Below are 19629 nucleotides of genomic sequence, written 5' to 3' on the forward strand. Positions count from 1 at the left end.
ACAGATCCAGTATCACAGACGTGTCCATTCTCACGTCAGACACTTCACACGATAAAACACAAGAAATGATCCGGGCTGGATATAAAGAAGCATATATCACTCTCATTAAAGGTAAACTACATGTTAGAAATGTTAGACATACCAGTAGATAAAGTCACTCAAAAGCAACTGTAATGTAAGAGGGATTTGAGATCTCAGCAGAAATGGAAAGTAGTTTCATTTTTATGAAAGTTAAAAGTGCATTATTTCGAAGAATTTTCTTTTTTTAACCTCACACTGCTGTTTAGAGTCAGATGTTTTCTGATTCGCTGTCAATGTTTTTATTGTTCATCAGCTGGAAAAATCATTTTGATATCGTTCCTCTGTTGTTATCTTTTCAGTTGTGGTGTGAAATTTGCTCTTCTCATAAAATTAGAATGATTATTAAAACTTCATAATTAATTATAGTTATGAATTAACAATAGTTGTGAATAGCCATTAAAGTGCCCCTATTATACTTTTTCAAATATTACATGCAGTGTGTAATATAGCTGTTTGTGAAGCTAAAAGGTCTGCAAAGTGCAGATAAATGGAATTATTATCTCCTAAAAGAAAGAAGCGATTCTGAACTGGCTGAAACAAGTCGTCAGTAATTCCAGTCTTACATACAAATTTGCATAATGCGAGTCTATGGTCTTCATTGGCTGCCGGGGACAACGTCTGACCAATAAGAGCAGAGTAGACCAGTCACAACAGACTGGGTCATCTGACCAATCAGAGCAGAGTAGACTAATCACAACAGACTGGACCATCTGACTAATCAGAGTAGGAGTAGACCAATAACAACAGACTGGACCGTCTGACCAATCAGAGCAGAGTAGACCAATCACAACAGACTGAGCCATCTGACCAATCAGAGCAGAGTAGACCAATCACAACAGAATGAGCCATCTGACCAATCAGAGCAGAGTAGACCAATCACAACAGACTGGGCCATCTGACCAATCAGAGCAGAGTAGACCAATCACAACAGACTGGGCCATCTGACCAATCAGAGCAGAGTAGACCAATCACAACAGACTGGGTCATATGACCAATCAGAGCAGAGTAGACCAATCACAACAGACTGGGCCATCTGACCAATCAGAGCAGAGTAGACCAATCACAACAGACTGGGCCATCTGACCAATCAGAGCAGAGTAGACCAATCACAACAGACTGGGCCATCTGACCAATCAGAGCAGAGTAGACCAATCACAACAGACTGGGTCATATGACCAATCAGAGCAGAGTAGACCAATCACAACAGACTGAGCCATCTGACCAATCAGAGCAGAGTAGACCAATCACAACAGACTGGGCCATCTGACCAATCAGAGCAGAGTAGACCAATCACAACAGACTGGGTCATATGACCAATCAGAGCAGAGTAGACCAATCACAACAGACTGGGCCATCTGACCAATCAGAGCAGAGTAGACCAATCACAACAGACTGGGCCATCTGACCAATCAGAGCAGAGTAGACCAATCACAACAGACTGGGCCATCTGACCAATCAGAGCAGAGTAGACCAATCACAACAGACTGGGTCATATGACCAATCAGAGCAGAGTAGACCAATCACAACAGACTGGGTCATATGACCAATCAGACAAGGAAGCTCTCAGAAAGGAGGGGTTTAGAGAGACCAAATCTTTGAACAAACCGTTTCAGACACTGAGAAAATAGCTGATGCTGCAATTGATATTAAGAGTGTTGTTTGACCTTGAATGCATGTAAACCTATGGTAGGAGTCTCAAAAACAAAATTATGAACTTAGTATAATAGGGTCACTTTAAGACTAGGAACAAGTAAAAAAGAAAACAGTCAATTTAACATTTTTGCAATTACTTGTTTTTCCTTTTTTAATTGCAAATACTATAATAATTCATCTGGACATGAAATCCTGAGTGATCTATAACAGTTAAACGGTCCCCATCTCTTGGGTCTCTAAACCTTTTGGGCCCTTGTCCTTAAATGTACACCTCTATGGTGTGCATACATGTGTGCACATGCTTGAGCCCACTGGACACTAGGAATGTCCATTACCCCTGTTGAACCAGCAGAGAGGCTAAATCCAGATCCAGAGAAAGGGGAGGATTTGGGCCTGAGGGTCAGAGAACTCAATCTGAAACTGAAAACTCCCCACAGACTGTCTCACACACCTGTCTGTCTGTCTGTCTGTCTGTGTGTCTGTAAGTAATACTCACAAGCAAAAAAAAACCAAGTAAGTCTGAGCTCAATATTTAGGAGAGACAATTTCTTAGCATAAATCTTTCTTCCAGGACCAGATTCTAGTAGAAGATGCCTGTGTTTGGACTTTGATTAGGTCTATGGTTATATTTACATACACGCAATAACAGCAGCAGCATCAATAATAGCAGCAATAACAGCAGAAGCAGAAATAACAGCAGCAGCAATAACAGCAGCAGCAGCAATAAATAACAGCAGCAGCAGAAATAGCAGCAGCAATAACAGCAGCAATAAATAAAAGCATCAGCAATAACAGCAGCAGCAAAAGCAGCAGAAATAACAGCAACAACAGCAGCAGCAATAACCGCAGCAACAATAACAACAGCAGCAGCAATAACAACAGCAGCAGCAGCAATAAATAACAGCAGAAGCAATAAATAACAGCAGAAGCAATAAATAACAGCAGCAAAAGCAGCAGCAGAAGCAGAAATAACAGTTGAAGCAGAAGCAACAACAACAACAGCAACAATAACAGCGCAGCAGAAGCAGAAATAGCAGCAGCAGCAGCAGCAAGAACAATAACAACAACAGCAACAATAACAGCAGCAGCAGAAGTAGAAATAACAGTTGCAGCAGCAGCAACAACAATAACAACAACAGCAACAATAACAGCGGCAGCAGAAGCAGAAATAACAGCAGCAGCAGAAATAGCAGCAGCAGAAGCAATAACAGTTGCAGCAGAGGAAATAACAGCAGCAGTAGCAGCAATAACAGCAGCAGCAACAATAACAACAACATCAGTGATAGCAGCCGCAATAACAACAGCAGAAGCAGCAATAACAGCATCAGCAATAACAGCAATAACAGCAGCAACAGCAATAACAGCAGCATCCATAACAGCAGCATCCATAACAACAGCAGCAGCAACAACAACAGCAGCATCCATAACAGCAGCAGCAGCAGCAATAACAGCGGCAGCATTAATAACAGCAAAAGCAGCAATAACAGCAGCAGCAGCATCCATAACAACAGCAGCAGCAGCTGCAATAACAGCAGTATCCATACCAACAGCAGCAGCAAATAACAGCAGTATCCATAACAACAGCAGCAGCTATAACAACAGCAGAAGCAGCAATAGCAGCAGCAGCAGCAATAACAGCAGCATCCATAACAGCAACAGCAGCATCCATAACAGCAATAGTAGCATTAACAGCAGCATCCATAACAGCAGTAGTAGCGTTAACAGCAGCATCCATAACAGCAGTAGTAGCATTAACAGCAGCATCCATAACAGCAGCAGCAACAACAACAGCAGCATCCATAACAGCAGTAGTAGCATTAACAGCAGCATCCATAACAGCAGCAGCAACAACAACAGCAGCATCCATAACAGCAGCAGTAGCATTAACAGCAGCATACATAGCAGCAGCAGCAGCAATTACAGCAATAACAACAACAATAACAACAGCAGCAGCAGCAATAACAGCATCAGCAGCAATAACAGCAGCATACATAACAGCAGCAGCAACAATAACAATAACAGCAGCATCCATAACAGCAGAATCCAAAACAGCAGCAGTAGCATCCATAACCGCAGCAGCAATAACAGCAGCAGCATCAATAACAGCAGCAGCAATAACAGCAGCAGCAGCAGCAGCAGCAATAACAGCAGCAGCAATAACAGCAGCAACAGCAGCAGCAGCAATAACAGCAGCAGCAATAACAGCAGCAGCAGCAATAACAGCAGCAGCATCCATAACAGCAGCATCGATAACAGCATCCATAACAGCAGCAGCAATAACAGCAGCAACAGCAGCAGCAATAACAGCAGCAGCAGCAGCAGCAGAAATAACAGCAGCAGCAGCAGCAGCAATAACAGCAGCAGCAATAACAGCAGCAGCATTGATAACAGCATCCTTAACAGCAGCAGCAGCAACAGCAATAACAGCAGCAGCAATAACAGCAGCAGCAATAACAGCAGTATCCATAGCAACAGCAGCAGCAATAACAGCAGCAGCAACCATAACAGCAGCAGCATCTATTCCACAAAGACCAAATACATTAACATTGTTATATAGAAATACAGTTACCTCAATATGACCAACATGCACATCACATAATATTTAAATGTGCTATTTATTATTTTCATGGACTGCATGTCTGTGTATCCTGACAGAATCCAGAGTCCCTGGACTCGTCCATCCAGAGCTGTCTGTCCGCCCTCTACCCACCGTTTGAGGTCACGGCCTCTACCGTCCTCAGCCAGCTCTTCCAGGTCATCGACGCTCATTACCACGGAGATGCCCTCCAGTGTCTGACCGACTTCCTCATCCCTGCCAGGAACCTTCTGGAAAGCGTGCAGCAGGCGGCCTGTGTGAGTGTGGGGGGGTGGGTGGGGGGGTGGGGGGGGGGGGATTGGGTGTATAAATAAGTGACCTTAGAAATTACAGTCAAACTAGTAACACACAAAAATGGAGGCCAGGACCTAAAACATACACAGGTTTCTTCAACTATTGGCACTGTAAACATTTAGAAAGTAAACTCTCATAAAGGGGTCCGATTGTGCTTTATTTTTCTACATTGTCTTTAGTGTGTAATGTTGCTGTTTGAGCATGAAAAAGCTCTGTAAAGTTACAAAGTCCCTCCAGCAGAGTGTAGTCTTGAGTTTTCTTCTGGGAATGAACACAGAGACAGGAACTAAACAGAGTGTTACTCACAGACTGGGAAGAGGGAAGCTGCAACAATGGCCGCGTTTCCACCAAAATTGCCCAGAATTTGTTGCTGTCTGCATTTCCATCGCTGTTTAAAGTACCGTGAAGATTAGGCAAATTAGTCCGGTGGTCCCGCTAGAAGCTTAATAATGCCTGAACCTCATCATCTGTAATATTTTTTAAACTCCATTGTTGATTCGATTAGCAAACAACTTACTCCACGCACCACAAGAGACTTTTAAAAATGGTGGTCGGAATAAAATGCTGCGTGGAGTCAACCAATCAGCATGTGTAGCGCCCAAGTCCCACCACCGAAAGTTCCTGAACTTTGAAAAAAATACAATCTCGCGAACAGGGACTTTCTGAGGGGGAAATATTTACCCGGAACTTCATTTAGACCCTGGTCCCTCCAGTCGAAACCCAACGCGTACCAGCCCAAAGTCCCTCGTTCGTGGGGAAAGTTCCTGCTGTGTCAAATATTTGGGAAAAAAATACGTGTTTTTGAACATTTAAGCATGAAAACCTATTCTAGTAGAGCCAAAAAAACAGAATCAAGACATTGTAAAAGGGTATAATAGGGCATTAAATGTGACCATTATTTAACTAAATGAAATATTGTATATCATAAAAATCAACCCAAGAGATAAAATGTCCAAAGTTGAAGAAACACTTTCTCTTTACATTCATATTAAGTTAATGAGAAAAAAAAATGGAAATAGTGTACATTGACTACTCTTATTCTCTTATACTGTAGATGCTTTCTGGTTACTAACAAACACAAAATTTTCAAACTGACAATAATGTCTGAAAATTGTTAGTAGCACGTTATCTGGTGTTATTCAGCTGGGACAGTCTGAGCTCAGCTAATATGAGAGGCTCTCATCACTCTGATATCTTATTGAGAAGCGTTTCAGACCGCCGTCTCATTCAGAAGAGTTCTCTAGACCACAGTATCTGAGGTCAATCAATGAGAGACCATGTGATGTCCGTCTGCTCAGATGTTCTCCAGCGCAGTGATTATAGGACATGTCTTTGACATCAAGAGCATCACTCCATGCAGATTCTAGTAGAATATTTGCGCTTGATGCGCTGTCCTTTCTTCAGTCTGATTCCACAGATATTCATCTGAAGCCAGCGCCATGAGCTGCACTTCCTCATTTTCAATTCATAATCACTATCTATATTAGTAAAAGAAGAATGATCTTAATAGAATTGGCTGTGATTGTTTAATTCTTGGCTGTCAGCATTTAACACTGGAATGTGGACATTTATAACTGGCTTTAAAATGATTAAAACACTCACATGTTACATATTGAGGAATATCAGCTGCACTGCCACCTCTTATTATTTACAAATCAAATGTTTTCAGAATGCATGAAAATACACACATTGGCGCTAAAGGTAATATATAATTGGAGAGTGAAGGAAAAGAACATACTTTAAAAAAAATGCAGTAAGACTGTAACAGCGTCCTGTCTGTCTGTCTGTCTGTCTGTCTGGTTCAGTCCATCCACCCGTCCGTCCGTCCGTCTATCCGTCCATCCATCCACCCTTCCGTCTGTCTGTCTGTCTGTCTAGTTCAGTTCATCCACCCGTCCGTCCGTCCGTCTATCCGTCCATCCATCCACCCTTCCGTCTGTCTGTCTGTCTGTCTGTCTGTCTGTCTGTCTGTCTGTCTAGTTCAGTCCATCCACCCGTCCGTCCGTCCGTCTATCCGTCCATCCATCCACCCTTCCGTCTGTCTGTCTGTCTGTCTGTCTGTCTGTCTGTCTAGTTCAGTCCATCCACCCGTCCGTCCGTCCGTCCATCCGTCCATCCACACCCCGTCTGTCCACTATTGTTCTGTCCATCCATTAATCCATCGCTCTGCCCATCCATCCATCCATCCATGGCGCTGTCCATCCATCCGTCCACTACTGTTCTGTCCATCCATCCATCCATCCGTCCACTACTGTTCTGTCCATCCATCCATCCATCCACTACTGTTCTGGCCATCCATCCATCTCTCTAGTTCAGTCCATCCACCCGTCCGTCCGTCTATCCGTCCATCCATCCACCCTTCCGTCTGTCCACTATTGTTCTGTCCATCCATTAATCCATCGCTCTGCCCATCCATCCATCCATGGCGCTGTCCATCCATCCGTCCACTACTGTTCTGTCCATCCATCCATCCATCCATCCACTTCTGTTCTATCCATCCATCCATCCATCCATCCATCCATCTATCTATCTAGTTCAGTCCATCCACCCGTCCGTCCATCCATCCATCCACCCTTCTGTCTGTCCACTATTGTTCTGTCCATCCATTAATCCATCACTCTGCCCATCCATCCATCCACTACTGTTCTGTCCATCCATCCATCCATCCATCCACTACTGTTCTGTCCATCCATCCATCCATCTACCCATCAGCCCATCCATCCATCATTCTGTCCATCCATCCATTCATCAACCATCCACCCCTCCGTCCGTCCACTATTGTTCTGTCCATCCATCCCTCTCTCTATCTCTCTATCCATCCCCCTCTCTATCTCTCTCTCCATCCCCCCTCTCTCTCGGTCCATCCATCCACCCGTCCGTCCATCCATCCATCCATCCGTCCGTCCTTCTGTCCATCCATCCATCCATCCATCCATCCATCCATCCATCCACTATTGTTCTGTCTATCTCTCTATCTATCCATCCATCTCTCTCTATCTATCTCTATTGTTCAATCCATCCACTATTGTTCTGTCCATCCATCCATCCATCCATCCACTATTGTTCTGTCCATCCATCCATCTCTATCTCTCTATCTCTATTGTTCAGTCCATCCACCCGTCCGTCCATCCATCCATCCATCCATCCATCCATCCATCCATCTATTGTTCTGTCCATCCATCCATTCATCATCCATCCATCCACCCGTCCGTCCGTCCACTATTGTTCTGTCCATCCATCCATCCATCCATCCATCCATCCATCCATCCATCCATCCATCCATCCATCCATCGTTCTGTCCATCTAGCCATCCATCCATTGTTCTGTCCATCCAGCAGTCCATCCATCAAGTACATCACCCATCCATCCATCCATCCATCCATCCATCTATCCATCGTTCTGTCAATCCAGCCATCCATCTATCGTTCTGTCCATCCATCCAGCAGTCCATCCTTCCATCTATTGTTCTGTCCATCCATCCATCCATTGTTCTGTCCATTCATCAGTACATCCATCTATCTATCGTTTTGTCCATCCGTCCGTCCATCCATCCAAGGCTTTTTCAAAACTTTTCACTGTAAAAAAATATACAATTATCAATAAGTTATGACAAATGTGTGTTTTTATATGTAGTTTAATGTAATTTAAGTTAAACATCAACAAGTTGATGGTACATACGAATTTAAGGCAGCAACTTTTTAAAATTATAATTTTTTTTTTTACAGGGAACATTTAAAAAAAAAAAAAAGTTATATGGATTTATTTTATTCATATTTTATATTAATTTGAACTGCTCCCTTATATTCAAATTGTAATGCTGCATCCTGTTTGCCACCCAATTAAAAATTGTAATTTCTAATTCCAATTGTAATTCTCTGTGTGTCCTGAACAGGCTCCATACTCTCAGAAGGTGTTCCGCTGTGCCGGTTGGCCTTTGTGTCTAAAGGATCGCATTGTGATCCAGCTTGCCCCCATTAACCCTTTGCTGCTCAGACCGGGAGACTTTCACCTGCAGGTTGTGCCGTCTGAGAACCAGGCCACCCGCATCGTGGTTCAGAGCCTTTTGGAGGTGGATGAACGTGAGCTGGAGGAAACCCCAATACCTGAAACCTCATACTCCAGCATCTTCACTGAAGCCTGGCTTCGGGAGCTCAACGACGGGAGACATGGAACGCCTCTGGCTCGCTGCGTCCTCAAAACCGAGCAGGGCATAGTCAAAGTTCCCTGGGAAGAGGTGGCCAACCCTGAATTTGAGGACAATTGTAGTATGGCCTCCTCGTCTCCATCAAACCAACAGGAGTCTATGAGTTTGTGCCATCCACATACACCTACCCCTTCGAGTTTTTCCGTCGAGACGAGGATTTGTCCCGCACGGGATGGTATAGCAGTGTCTTTGCGTTTGGTAGACAGCAGCAGCAGTTCCAGACACGCTGAAATGGATCCAGCTCAGGCTGGGATGCGGCCAGTGGGATGGGTGTCTCCAAACACATGGGACAGCAGAAGTAAGAGCAGTTTGGTAAGCAACTGCAATGCTCCAATGGACCTCACCAAAGAAACCCAAGGATATTTACAGACAAGGGCTCAGCCTCATACTCCTCTGCTGAGGTCCAACAGTGCTACTCGGGACCGGACTGCTTGCGTGCGCACCGTGAGGTTTGCAGAGGAACCCTGTACGCCGTGCATGCAGAGGAAACACGGACAAGGGACCAAAGTGCAAAAATGTCGGTTCACGGAAGCACTCATTAAACCCAAAGAAACTTCTGAGCGTCCAAATGAACCCGCTCAGGAAACTCCCGATCATTGCAGCTCTTCAAAAACAGATCCTTTGGCTAATTACTCCAGCGGAGGGCATAAGGAGCAAACCCAGAATGTTTCTCGGGACTGTTTTACTCCACCTGTGGTTGGGACATCTGAGAAATGCCACATTGTTGTCCAAGGACAGACAAACGAGGTGGACAGAAGCAGCTACTTAGAAATGATCCCAAGGCTGCACGTGGTTCCAGGGAAGAAGACCACCACTTTTGGACTTGTGTCTCCGAAGTTAAACAGACGACGATTCGTGACTCAAGGTTTGGATTATGTTTCTAAGGCAAAAGATCAAATATGCTCAATATGTTTTATTTAAAGGCATGATATTATAGTCCTTATGATCATCCTATTACAAGCAAAACAATCTCTTTGAACATGTTTTTAATGCATGTTGACTTATTCCTTTGAAGATCTCCCTCAGGACCCAAAAACTCAGTCTCCTCCTGTTACTGGACCACGGATAAATCTTTCAGATGCCTCAGCGCAAGCTGAAACAGAGGGACCACCATCCAGATCATCAACTCCAACTCCACTTAAAGCTGATGGCCTTCTTCACGCAGGAATCGTGTGTCTTTCAGGTAAAAAATGCAAACATTTATGCCAAATTAATGTCATTTGGTCAGTAGAGTCAGAACTATGTCTAACGATTTCTTATGATCTTGTAAAACATTGGGTTTTCTGGGACATTTGGTTGTAAAATGATTTGTGGTGATGTCTTGGTGGCAACATTAAGAATGAGTTGAAAATAATTAATCAGTAATGCTTTGCATTAAATGCCATTATTTTCCAACTATTATTGCCAAAGATTTTTTTTTTATGCATGCAAATGTATAATACATATTTTGTCAATAACTATTTTTAATAATAAAAATGAATGACATTTAAAATAAATGTAAATGTATTTTTATTTTAAGTGTACAAATATTAAAAATGCAGAATAAATAAACAGTATATATATTTTTAATCAACAGTATATATTTAATTTATAATTACACATGTAAATAAATAAAGTGTATAATAAATAATATTTTTTCAAAAATTATTTTAATGAAATAAATTATATTTAAAATGGAAATAAATGAAAATAAATATATTTAAATAAATTAATATAAGTATGTTTAATTGAATAAAGTTTTATTTTAAATTATATATTTAAAATTAAAAGTATTTATTAAAATAAATAATGTAAATGTATTTTAAATAAATAAATACAACTACACTGTACTGTATTTATACATAAGTAAATAAAGTATATAATAAATCATATTTTTAAATAATTATTTTAATGAATCCTAAACATTAATATATATAAATATATTTAAATTAAAATACATTTACATATTGTATACAATATGTATACAAATACATGTTATTATAAATGTTTTAAATTTACACAGACACATTTAAATAAATACATTTAATTTAATAGGGTTTTATTTTAAATCATATATGTCAAATTAAAATAAACAAATGAATACATACAGTGAGGAAAATAAGTATTTGAACACCCTGCTATTTTGCAAGTTCTCCCACTTAGAAATCATGGAGGGGTCTGAAATGGTCATCGTAGGTGCATGTCCACTGTGAGAGACATAATCTAAAAAAAAAATCCAGAAATCACAATGTATGATTTTTTAACTATTTATTTGTATGATACAGCTGCAAATAAGTATTTGAACACCTGTCTATCAGCTAGAATTCTGACCCTCAAAGACCTCTTAGTCTGCCTTTAAAATGTCCACCTCCACTCCATTTATTATCCTAAATTAGATGCACCTGTTTGAGGTCGTTAGCTGCATAAAGACACCTGTCCACCCCAAACAATCAGTAAGAATCCAACTACTAACATGGCCAAGACCAAAGAGCTGTCCGAAGACACTAGAGACAAAATTGTACACCTCCACAAGGCAGGAAAGGGCTACGGGGAAATTGCCAAGCAGCTTGGTGAAAAAAGGTCCACTGTTGGAGCAATCATTGGAAAATGGAAGAAGCTAAACATGACTGTCAATCTCCCTCAGACTGGGGCTCCATGCAAGATCTCACCTCGTGGGGTCTCAATGATCCTAATAAAGGTGAGAAATCAGCCCAGAACTACACGTGAGGAGCTGGTCAATGACCTGAAAAGAACTGGGACCACCGTTTCCAAGGTTACTGTTGGTAATACACTAAGACGTCATGGTTTGAAATCATGCATGGCACGGAAGGTTCCCCTGCTTAAACCAGCACATGTCCAGGCCCGTTTTAAGTTTGCCAATGACCATTTGGATGATCCAGAGGAGTCATGGGAGAAAGTCATGTGGTCAGATGAGACCAAAATGGAACTTTTTGGTCATAATTCCACTAAACATGTTTTGAGGAAGAAGAATGATGAGTACCATCATACTGTGAAGCATGGGGGTGGTAGCATCATGCTTTGGGGGTGTTTTTCTGCACATGGGACAGGGCGACTGCACTATATTAAGGAGAGGATGACCGGGGCCATGTATTGCGAGATTTCGGGGAACAACCTCCTTCCCTCAGTTAGAGCATTGAAGATGGGTCGAGGCTGGGTCGAGGCTGGGTCTTCCAACATGACAGTGACCCGAAGCACACAGCCAGGATAACCAAGGAGTGGCTCTGTAAGAAGCATATCAAGGTTCTGGCGTGGCCTAGCCAGTCTGCAGACCTAAACCCAATAGAGAATCTTTGGAGGAGCTCAAACTCTGTTTCTCAGCGACAGGCCAGAAACCTGACTGATCTAGAGAAGATCTGTGTGGAGGAGTGGGCCAAAATCCCTCCTGCAGTGTGTGCAAACCTGGTGAAAAACTACAGGAAACGTTTGACCTCTGTAATTGCAAACAAAGGCTACTGTACCAAATATTAACATTGATTTTCTCAGGTGTTCAAATACTTAAATTCTTAAAAAAATCATACATTGTGATTTCTGGATTTTTTTTTTTTTAGATTATGTCTCTCACAGTGGACATGCACCTACGATGACCATTTCAGACCCCTCCATGATTTCTAAGTGGGAGAACTTGCAAAATAGCAGGGTGTTCAAATACTTATTTTCCTCACTGTATATATGAATGTATTTTAAATAAATTAATAAAATATTACTGTACTGTATAATTTTTTGTGTTGGGCCGCTGAGAATGACTGAGGAAGCAGAAATAAATCCTTATTGTTGAGCAATGGAAAATACAAACTAAGAAAACAATCCATTTCTTCTCCAACCACCAGCCCAGGTTGTGATTTCTATTGGAATTGAAAGGCAAATGAAAAGAGCTGATCCCAGACTGCAGTCATGAAACCATTACCCACTCTCAGGCCAGCGCTGTGTCATGGTCGAATGTCCGTCTAACCTCATCTTCCTCCTCCAGGTGGTCAGGACCGCTCAGGACGAGCAGTTCTGGAGATTTACGGAGATCATCAGGTCTGGGCGTCTGCACCGATTTCAAGCAAAGAGATCTGCAAACTCCTGCTGTACTTCCACACCATCACCAGGTACCACAGAAAACACAAACAGAGATGTTAAAACACCGCTAAAACACTGATATATTAGCCAGAATGATGCATTTGACTATATTCAATAGCATTGTCAATGAATAATTCACATTTTTTACTTTTTTTCGAGGTCATTTGGAATAAATGTTTTCAGCAATTGTGGACATACACCGATCAGGCATAACATTATGACTTATTCCAAATGTATGCTATGCAGCCCCATACGCAACAAACTGTGATGCACTGTGTATTCTGACACCTTTCTATCAGAACCAGCATTAACTTCTTGAGCAATTTGAGCTCCAGTATCTTCGCTCTTCACATGCATCAATGAGCCTTGGCCGCCCATGACCCTGTCGCCGGTTCTCCACTGTTCCTTCCTTGGAGCACTTTTGATAGATACTGACCACTGCAGACCGGGAACACCCCACAAGAGCTGCAGTTTTGGAGATGCTCTGACCCAGTCGTCTAGCCATCACAATTTGGCCCTAAATCCTTACGCTTGCCCATTTTTCCTGCTTCTAACACATCAACTTTGAGGACAAAATGTTCACTTGCAGCCTAATATATCCCACCCACTAACAGGTGCCGTGATGAAGAGATCATCAGTGTTATTCATTTCACCTGGTCATAATGTTATGTGTATAATTTTGCTACCATTAAATGACATACTATATGCATTATATTGAATGTTAACCATATGTTTTTTAGGAAAGAGATGAAAGATGTCGGGATGACGGTGGTGTTTGACGCACGGAAGAAGCCGCCGCATCCAGAGTTTGCCAAAGCTCTCCTGATGGTCCAGGTGGGTGTGTGTTTTTGGGTTAAAACTAGCTTGAGAAAAACACACATCTAAATAAATATGTCAGCACTAAATCTTTCGCGTTGTCCACAGGAACAGGATCCTCGTGCTGTGCACTGGATTCTTCTGCTAGTGAATAAGGACAGAATCCACAGTCATGAGAAAAGGCCCGGCGTTACGGTCAGAAGAGTTGTTATTTTGTCCTATAACTGCACACACACACCTGGCGTCAGTGGTTCTCTTTATAATATAGTTGTGTAAGTAAGATTATTTCTAATACACTTTGCTCTTCTCGACCCTCTTCAGATGGAAACAGTGACGTCATTTAAGGCTCTACATAAAGTAGTGGACGTTAGTCAGCTAACTGCGGCTCTACACGGCTCCTTACCGTACAATCACTGTGACTGGATACAGATCCATCAGGTACATTATCGCTGATTCCTACCAGCATTATTAATAAAATATTCAATTATAATAATAATAATAATTATTACATGAAATTATATTGAAATATAATTATATTAAATTATCAATTATAACATTATATTTTATATAATATTATAAATATTACATGACATTATATTATATTAATACAATATTAATTTATTAATACATTTTATTAGTATATTATAAATAATATTATATTATAATTGATCATATAGCATAATATAATAATTTATTACACACACACATATATAGTAGTATTTATGCTTATTTTATATAAATATTAACACACTATTATTATTTTTTTTAATATTATTGTATTTTAATTAGTATTTTATAAATATTTTAGTTTATCAATTACAATATGCTATATTATTAAAAATATTATATTAAATCATATGTAAAAACATATCATAATTGTTATTAATTATTAATAGTGTGTGTGTGTGTGTGTATGTATATATAAATAAATAAATAAATAAATAAATAAATATATATAAATAAATAAATATATAAAAAAATATATAAATAAATATATAAAAAAATATATATAAATAAATATATAAATAAATATATAAATAAATATATAAATAATAAATAAATATATGAATAAATAAATATATAAATAAATAAATATATATAAATAAATAAATATATAAAAAATATATAAATAAATAAATATATAAATAAATATATAAATATATATAAATAAATATATAAAAATATATACATAAATAAATATATAAATATATATAAATAAATATATAAAAATATATAAATATATATAAATAAATATATAAAAATATATAAATATATATAAATAAATAAATATATAAATATATATAAATACAAATATATAAATAAATAAATAAATAAATATATAAATATAAATAAATATAAATAAATATATAAATAAATATATAAATAAATATATAAATATATATAAATATATATAAATAAAAAACAATCAATCAATCAATATAATATATATATATATAAATATAAATACAGTAATATGCATTATACATTATTATATTATACATTTATATTCATTATTACTATATATATATATTAATACATTTTGTAAAATAATATTGTAATATATTGTTATTATTACTATTATTATTATTATATTGTCAAATAGATTACATTTGTAACACAATATAATAAATATTTAAAAATAATATTGTAATATTTATTCTGTATTATGTAATATATGTATAATATTATATAAAATTATTAATTATAATTGATAAACTAAAATATTTATAAAATACTTATTAAAATACTATTATTGTTTTAATATTATTGTGTTTTAATATTTGTATAAAATAAGCATAAATACTACAATATTAAATTAATACACACATATACATTATATATATATATATATATACACTCTCTCTCATTATAATATATATTATATATATATATATATATATATATATATATATATATATATATATATATATATATATATATATATATATATATATATATATATATATATATATATATATATATATATATATATATATATATATATATATATATATATATAAAATGTAATAAATTATATTTAAAAATATTGTAATATTTACTATGAATTATTTTTATTATTATTATCATTATATTTATTATTATATAAATATGATCCCATTATTATGTTTTAATAAATGAGCTATTTTAATTTATCTCTAAGCTTGCATATCTGTACAAACATGCATCACTTTTAATGTTACAGAAACTCTATCCATTTGTGTCAGACGTGACCGAGGCATCCGCCCTGCTATCAGGAGCTATAAAGAAACTGGAAGGTGTTCATAAAATAGACACAGTGCAGGCAAGTTAAGCATTTGATCTGCTCTCGTCCGCTCTTAAACCGAATGAATCTCAAATAAAAGCATGCTGTTATTACTTGAAGATGATGCACAGACCTCTGTGAATATGTAAAATGGCAGAAATGCTTGTGTGGAATCAGGATGTGCAGCAGTGCATCGAGGAGCAGGGAGCTCTAATGAAGGATGTGCTGGAAGACACACGATTGGTCGGCTTGCAGAGGGGAGGCGGAGCCATGCTGGCGAGGATGAGGAGGGAAACTGATGTGAGGTCGCCACACTGTGAACAGAGCTGGTAAAAACACACTTCACTCTCAAACTGGAGCTAGACGAGTGACTAAGCAATTCAAATACAATATGCATTACATTATCACTAGAAACTACATATGATGTGATGGGATTTATAGCACTTGTTTTGTCTTTATTTGCACAAATTTTAGTTTCAAGAATTGGAAAAAAACACCATAAAAACACTATAAATATTCATGTTTCAGTTACAATGTGTCAGCAATTATTGACAAAATGATTGTAAATCTGGATAAGGGATAGAATAGCTCCAAGTGTAATTCATTAGAGCCCAAAATTATGACTGTACATTAAATCATTCAAGAATAGCAGCATTTTATGCGTCATTTGGAGTCTCCAAGTGGCTTTTTTTGGGAAGCGCCTAGACATAAACTTAGATAAACGTGTGAAACACTAATTTTCTAAAGGTATTATCAAATTTGACATCGGACTTGGTAAGGCTTCATGCTGTGATCCCATTGTGTTTTCCAGCTAATAGCTCCCAGTTCAAAGTTCTATTACTCCAGTATGACTTGCAATGATTGTTTAGAAAAAAAAACCTTAGATTGTCACCTTTCAAAAGAGACCAAAAACCATGCATATACTCCAAATGGTTCGAGAACAGCATGCAATTTCCTTTGGGTATGCCTTTTTCTAGGCGTTTCATTTTAAGAGGTTAACACATTCTACTGAGCATGCATATAATATTGATGATTCCTGATGGAGTAAATGGGTTTTTCCACAGTGAGGTGATTGACACAGTCACACATCTGTACAACGCCATGGAGGAGCAGGTGCATGTGCTGGCCAGGAAGTCCAATATGTCCCTGCAGCACCTGGACTTCCTGTTACAGCTCAGAGAGATGGAGTCTAGGTTTGCAAAGGTACAATCAGAGCTGCTCACAAAACACAAACTGAAAAGTTTTTTTTTAAAAATCAAAAGGTTTTACTTGAAAAAAAAAAAATGCTGCTATATGGCACTAAAAGTGGTTCTTTGGCTGGTAATCATAGGGGAACCACTTTAAGTGCTGTATAGCATCAAATGTTTGGGATGACTGAGGTGCTATATAGCACCGCTACCATACACAGAACTTGATAAGAAATGGCGCTATATAGCACCAAAAGTGGTTCCCCTATGACTACAAGCCAAGAACCACTTTTAAAGAACCCCAAGAACGCGAACGATTAAGTTAGGATGATTCTAAGGGCCCACACACTTTTGGGGCCCCCAGAGATTGGTTTTATTAGTAGTAACAGTACTAGTAGTAATGTAATAGAAATTATAAGTGTATGATCTACCAAAGAGTTACAAATATAACAATTATGGCTTATTTCTGCATTTCCAGCTAAATCCAGCAACATCCAGCTCACATTTGCTCAAATCTCACTCCGACATGACATTTATCTGAATTGTATAGGCTACTATAATTGTTGTTGTCATTAAGAAAATGTATTTAGTTTTATATTTATGTTTAAATATTATAATGTTATTTTTTAGGTCTATGTTGTCAATCTGTCAATCTATGTTGATAATGAAAAGTGAACAGCATGAGTGAGAAAGGACACATCATAAGATGCGCAATGCCAGGAGACATGGAAGTGGGTCAGACATGATTGTGACCACTTCATTAAGTTTTGTTTTGTATAAATTGTATCTTAGTTTTAATCAACGTTTCATCAGCCAATTGGGGCATTCTGGGTTGAGCGAGCAGAGCTTAATTGGTCAGTATTATTAAATTGCAGACAAAGATTTTGGATAGCTAGGTTGGTGCGGTAGGGGGCCTCATATTCTTTCATAGGGCCCAAAATTGCTAGCAGCGCCCCTGTATAGCACTTTTTTTTTTGGAGTGTACCCCAAGCCAGGCCACAATATACACAAAAAAAACCTTTTGAACGGTAATGCTTTAAAAAAGAAAAAAATCTCTAATGTTCACTAAGGCAGTAATTATTTGATTAAAAAAATACAGTAAAAACAGTAATATTGTGAAATATTATTACACTTTAAATGAACTGTTTTCAATGTGAATATATAGTAAAATGTAATTTATTTATGTGATCAAAGCTGAATTTTCAGCATCATTACTCCAGTCTTCAGTGTCACATGATCCTTCAGAAATCATTCTAATATGATTATTAATAATAATAAATTATTATTATCATCATCATATTTGTATTAGTATGTTATACATCATATACTATAATATGTTAATTGATAATATAAAATATTTAATTATATAATTAAAAATATTACATGTAATTATACTGAAATATAATTATATTACATTATCAATTATAACATTATATTTAATATATTATAAATGATAATATTACATGAAATTATATAATATTAATAAATATGTATTTAATAATAATAATATTATATTTTATTAGCATATTATAAATAGTATAATTGATCATATCAAATATAAAATAATTTATTACATTAAATTATATACATGTATTAATTAAATTAATATTGTATTATTTATGCTTATGTTATACAAATATTAACACACTATTATTATTGTTGTTTTTAATATTATTGTATTTTAATTAGTATACATATTTTAGTTTATCAATTATAATATTTAATAATATGCTATATTACTTATACTTACACCCTAAGCCAGGCCACAATCTACACTCCCATTCAAAAGTTTGGGTAAGATTTTTTAATGTTTTAAAAAAACGTCTCTAATGCTCACTAAGGCAGTAATTATTTGATAAAAAAAAAAAAAAATACAGTAAAAACAGTAATATTGTGAAATATTATTACACTTTGAATTGCTTTCAATGTGAATATATAGTCAAATGTAATTTATTCCTGTGATCAAAGCTGATTTGTCATGATTTGCAGGATTCTTTGCTGAATAGAAAGTTCAAACGAACAGCGTTTATTTGAAGCAGAAATCTTTTGTAACATTATAAATGTCTTTACTATCACTTTTGATCCATTCTAGCTAAATAATGTGTTAATTAAACTTTTGAACAGTAGCGTACATCCATCGTTTGATCTCTAGATGAGTTCAGTAAGTGTGTCTGTCTGTAGATGAAGGAATGGTTCGACACAGAAGGAGAAGCGCAGCTCCTGCAGGCTGAATCTGTGGACGACTCCAGCGAACGAATCCAACACACGCTGCAGAGTTTCAAAGCTTTTCTCACGGAAGCAAACGTAAGTGAAGGTCAAGAAACTTCTGCTGTGCTGCTGCAAAAACTCATCTTTTCTCATGTTACGCATGCTATTAGATCATTAACCCACCTAACAAATAGATGTCCTAAGAACGTTCCCATTAGGTTGTGAACCTCCGGGGATTAACATTTTTTTTTTTTTCATTTTTATA

The 19629-nt window shown here is 37.4% G+C and overlaps 1 protein-coding gene across 1 annotated transcript in view; it reads left to right on the forward strand.

Moving 5' to 3' along the window:
* Nucleotides 1–19629, forward strand: part of quoa (quattro a) — a gene marked incomplete at its 5' end in the record, with an annotated part of 253122 nt that overhangs the window by 204708 nt on the left and 28785 nt on the right. The window contains 11 exons of the mRNA XM_079802006.1: nucleotides 4390–4587; nucleotides 8517–9693; nucleotides 9844–10011; nucleotides 12796–12919; nucleotides 13631–13724; nucleotides 13815–13901; nucleotides 14028–14144; nucleotides 15910–16008; nucleotides 16147–16298; nucleotides 17034–17172; nucleotides 19338–19460. Coding sequence (XP_079658132.1) covers nucleotides 4390–4587; nucleotides 8517–9693; nucleotides 9844–10011; nucleotides 12796–12919; nucleotides 13631–13724; nucleotides 13815–13901; nucleotides 14028–14144; nucleotides 15910–16008; nucleotides 16147–16298; nucleotides 17034–17172; nucleotides 19338–19460 — 2478 coding nt within the window. The remainder of the gene's footprint in view (nucleotides 1–4389; nucleotides 4588–8516; nucleotides 9694–9843; nucleotides 10012–12795; nucleotides 12920–13630; nucleotides 13725–13814; nucleotides 13902–14027; nucleotides 14145–15909; nucleotides 16009–16146; nucleotides 16299–17033; nucleotides 17173–19337; nucleotides 19461–19629) is intronic.

The sequence above is a fragment of the Gobio gobio genome (genome assembly GCF_949357685.1).
Source record: "Gobio gobio genome assembly, chromosome: 21".
In the NCBI taxonomy this organism is placed as follows: Eukaryota; Metazoa; Chordata; class Actinopteri; order Cypriniformes; family Gobionidae; genus Gobio; species Gobio gobio.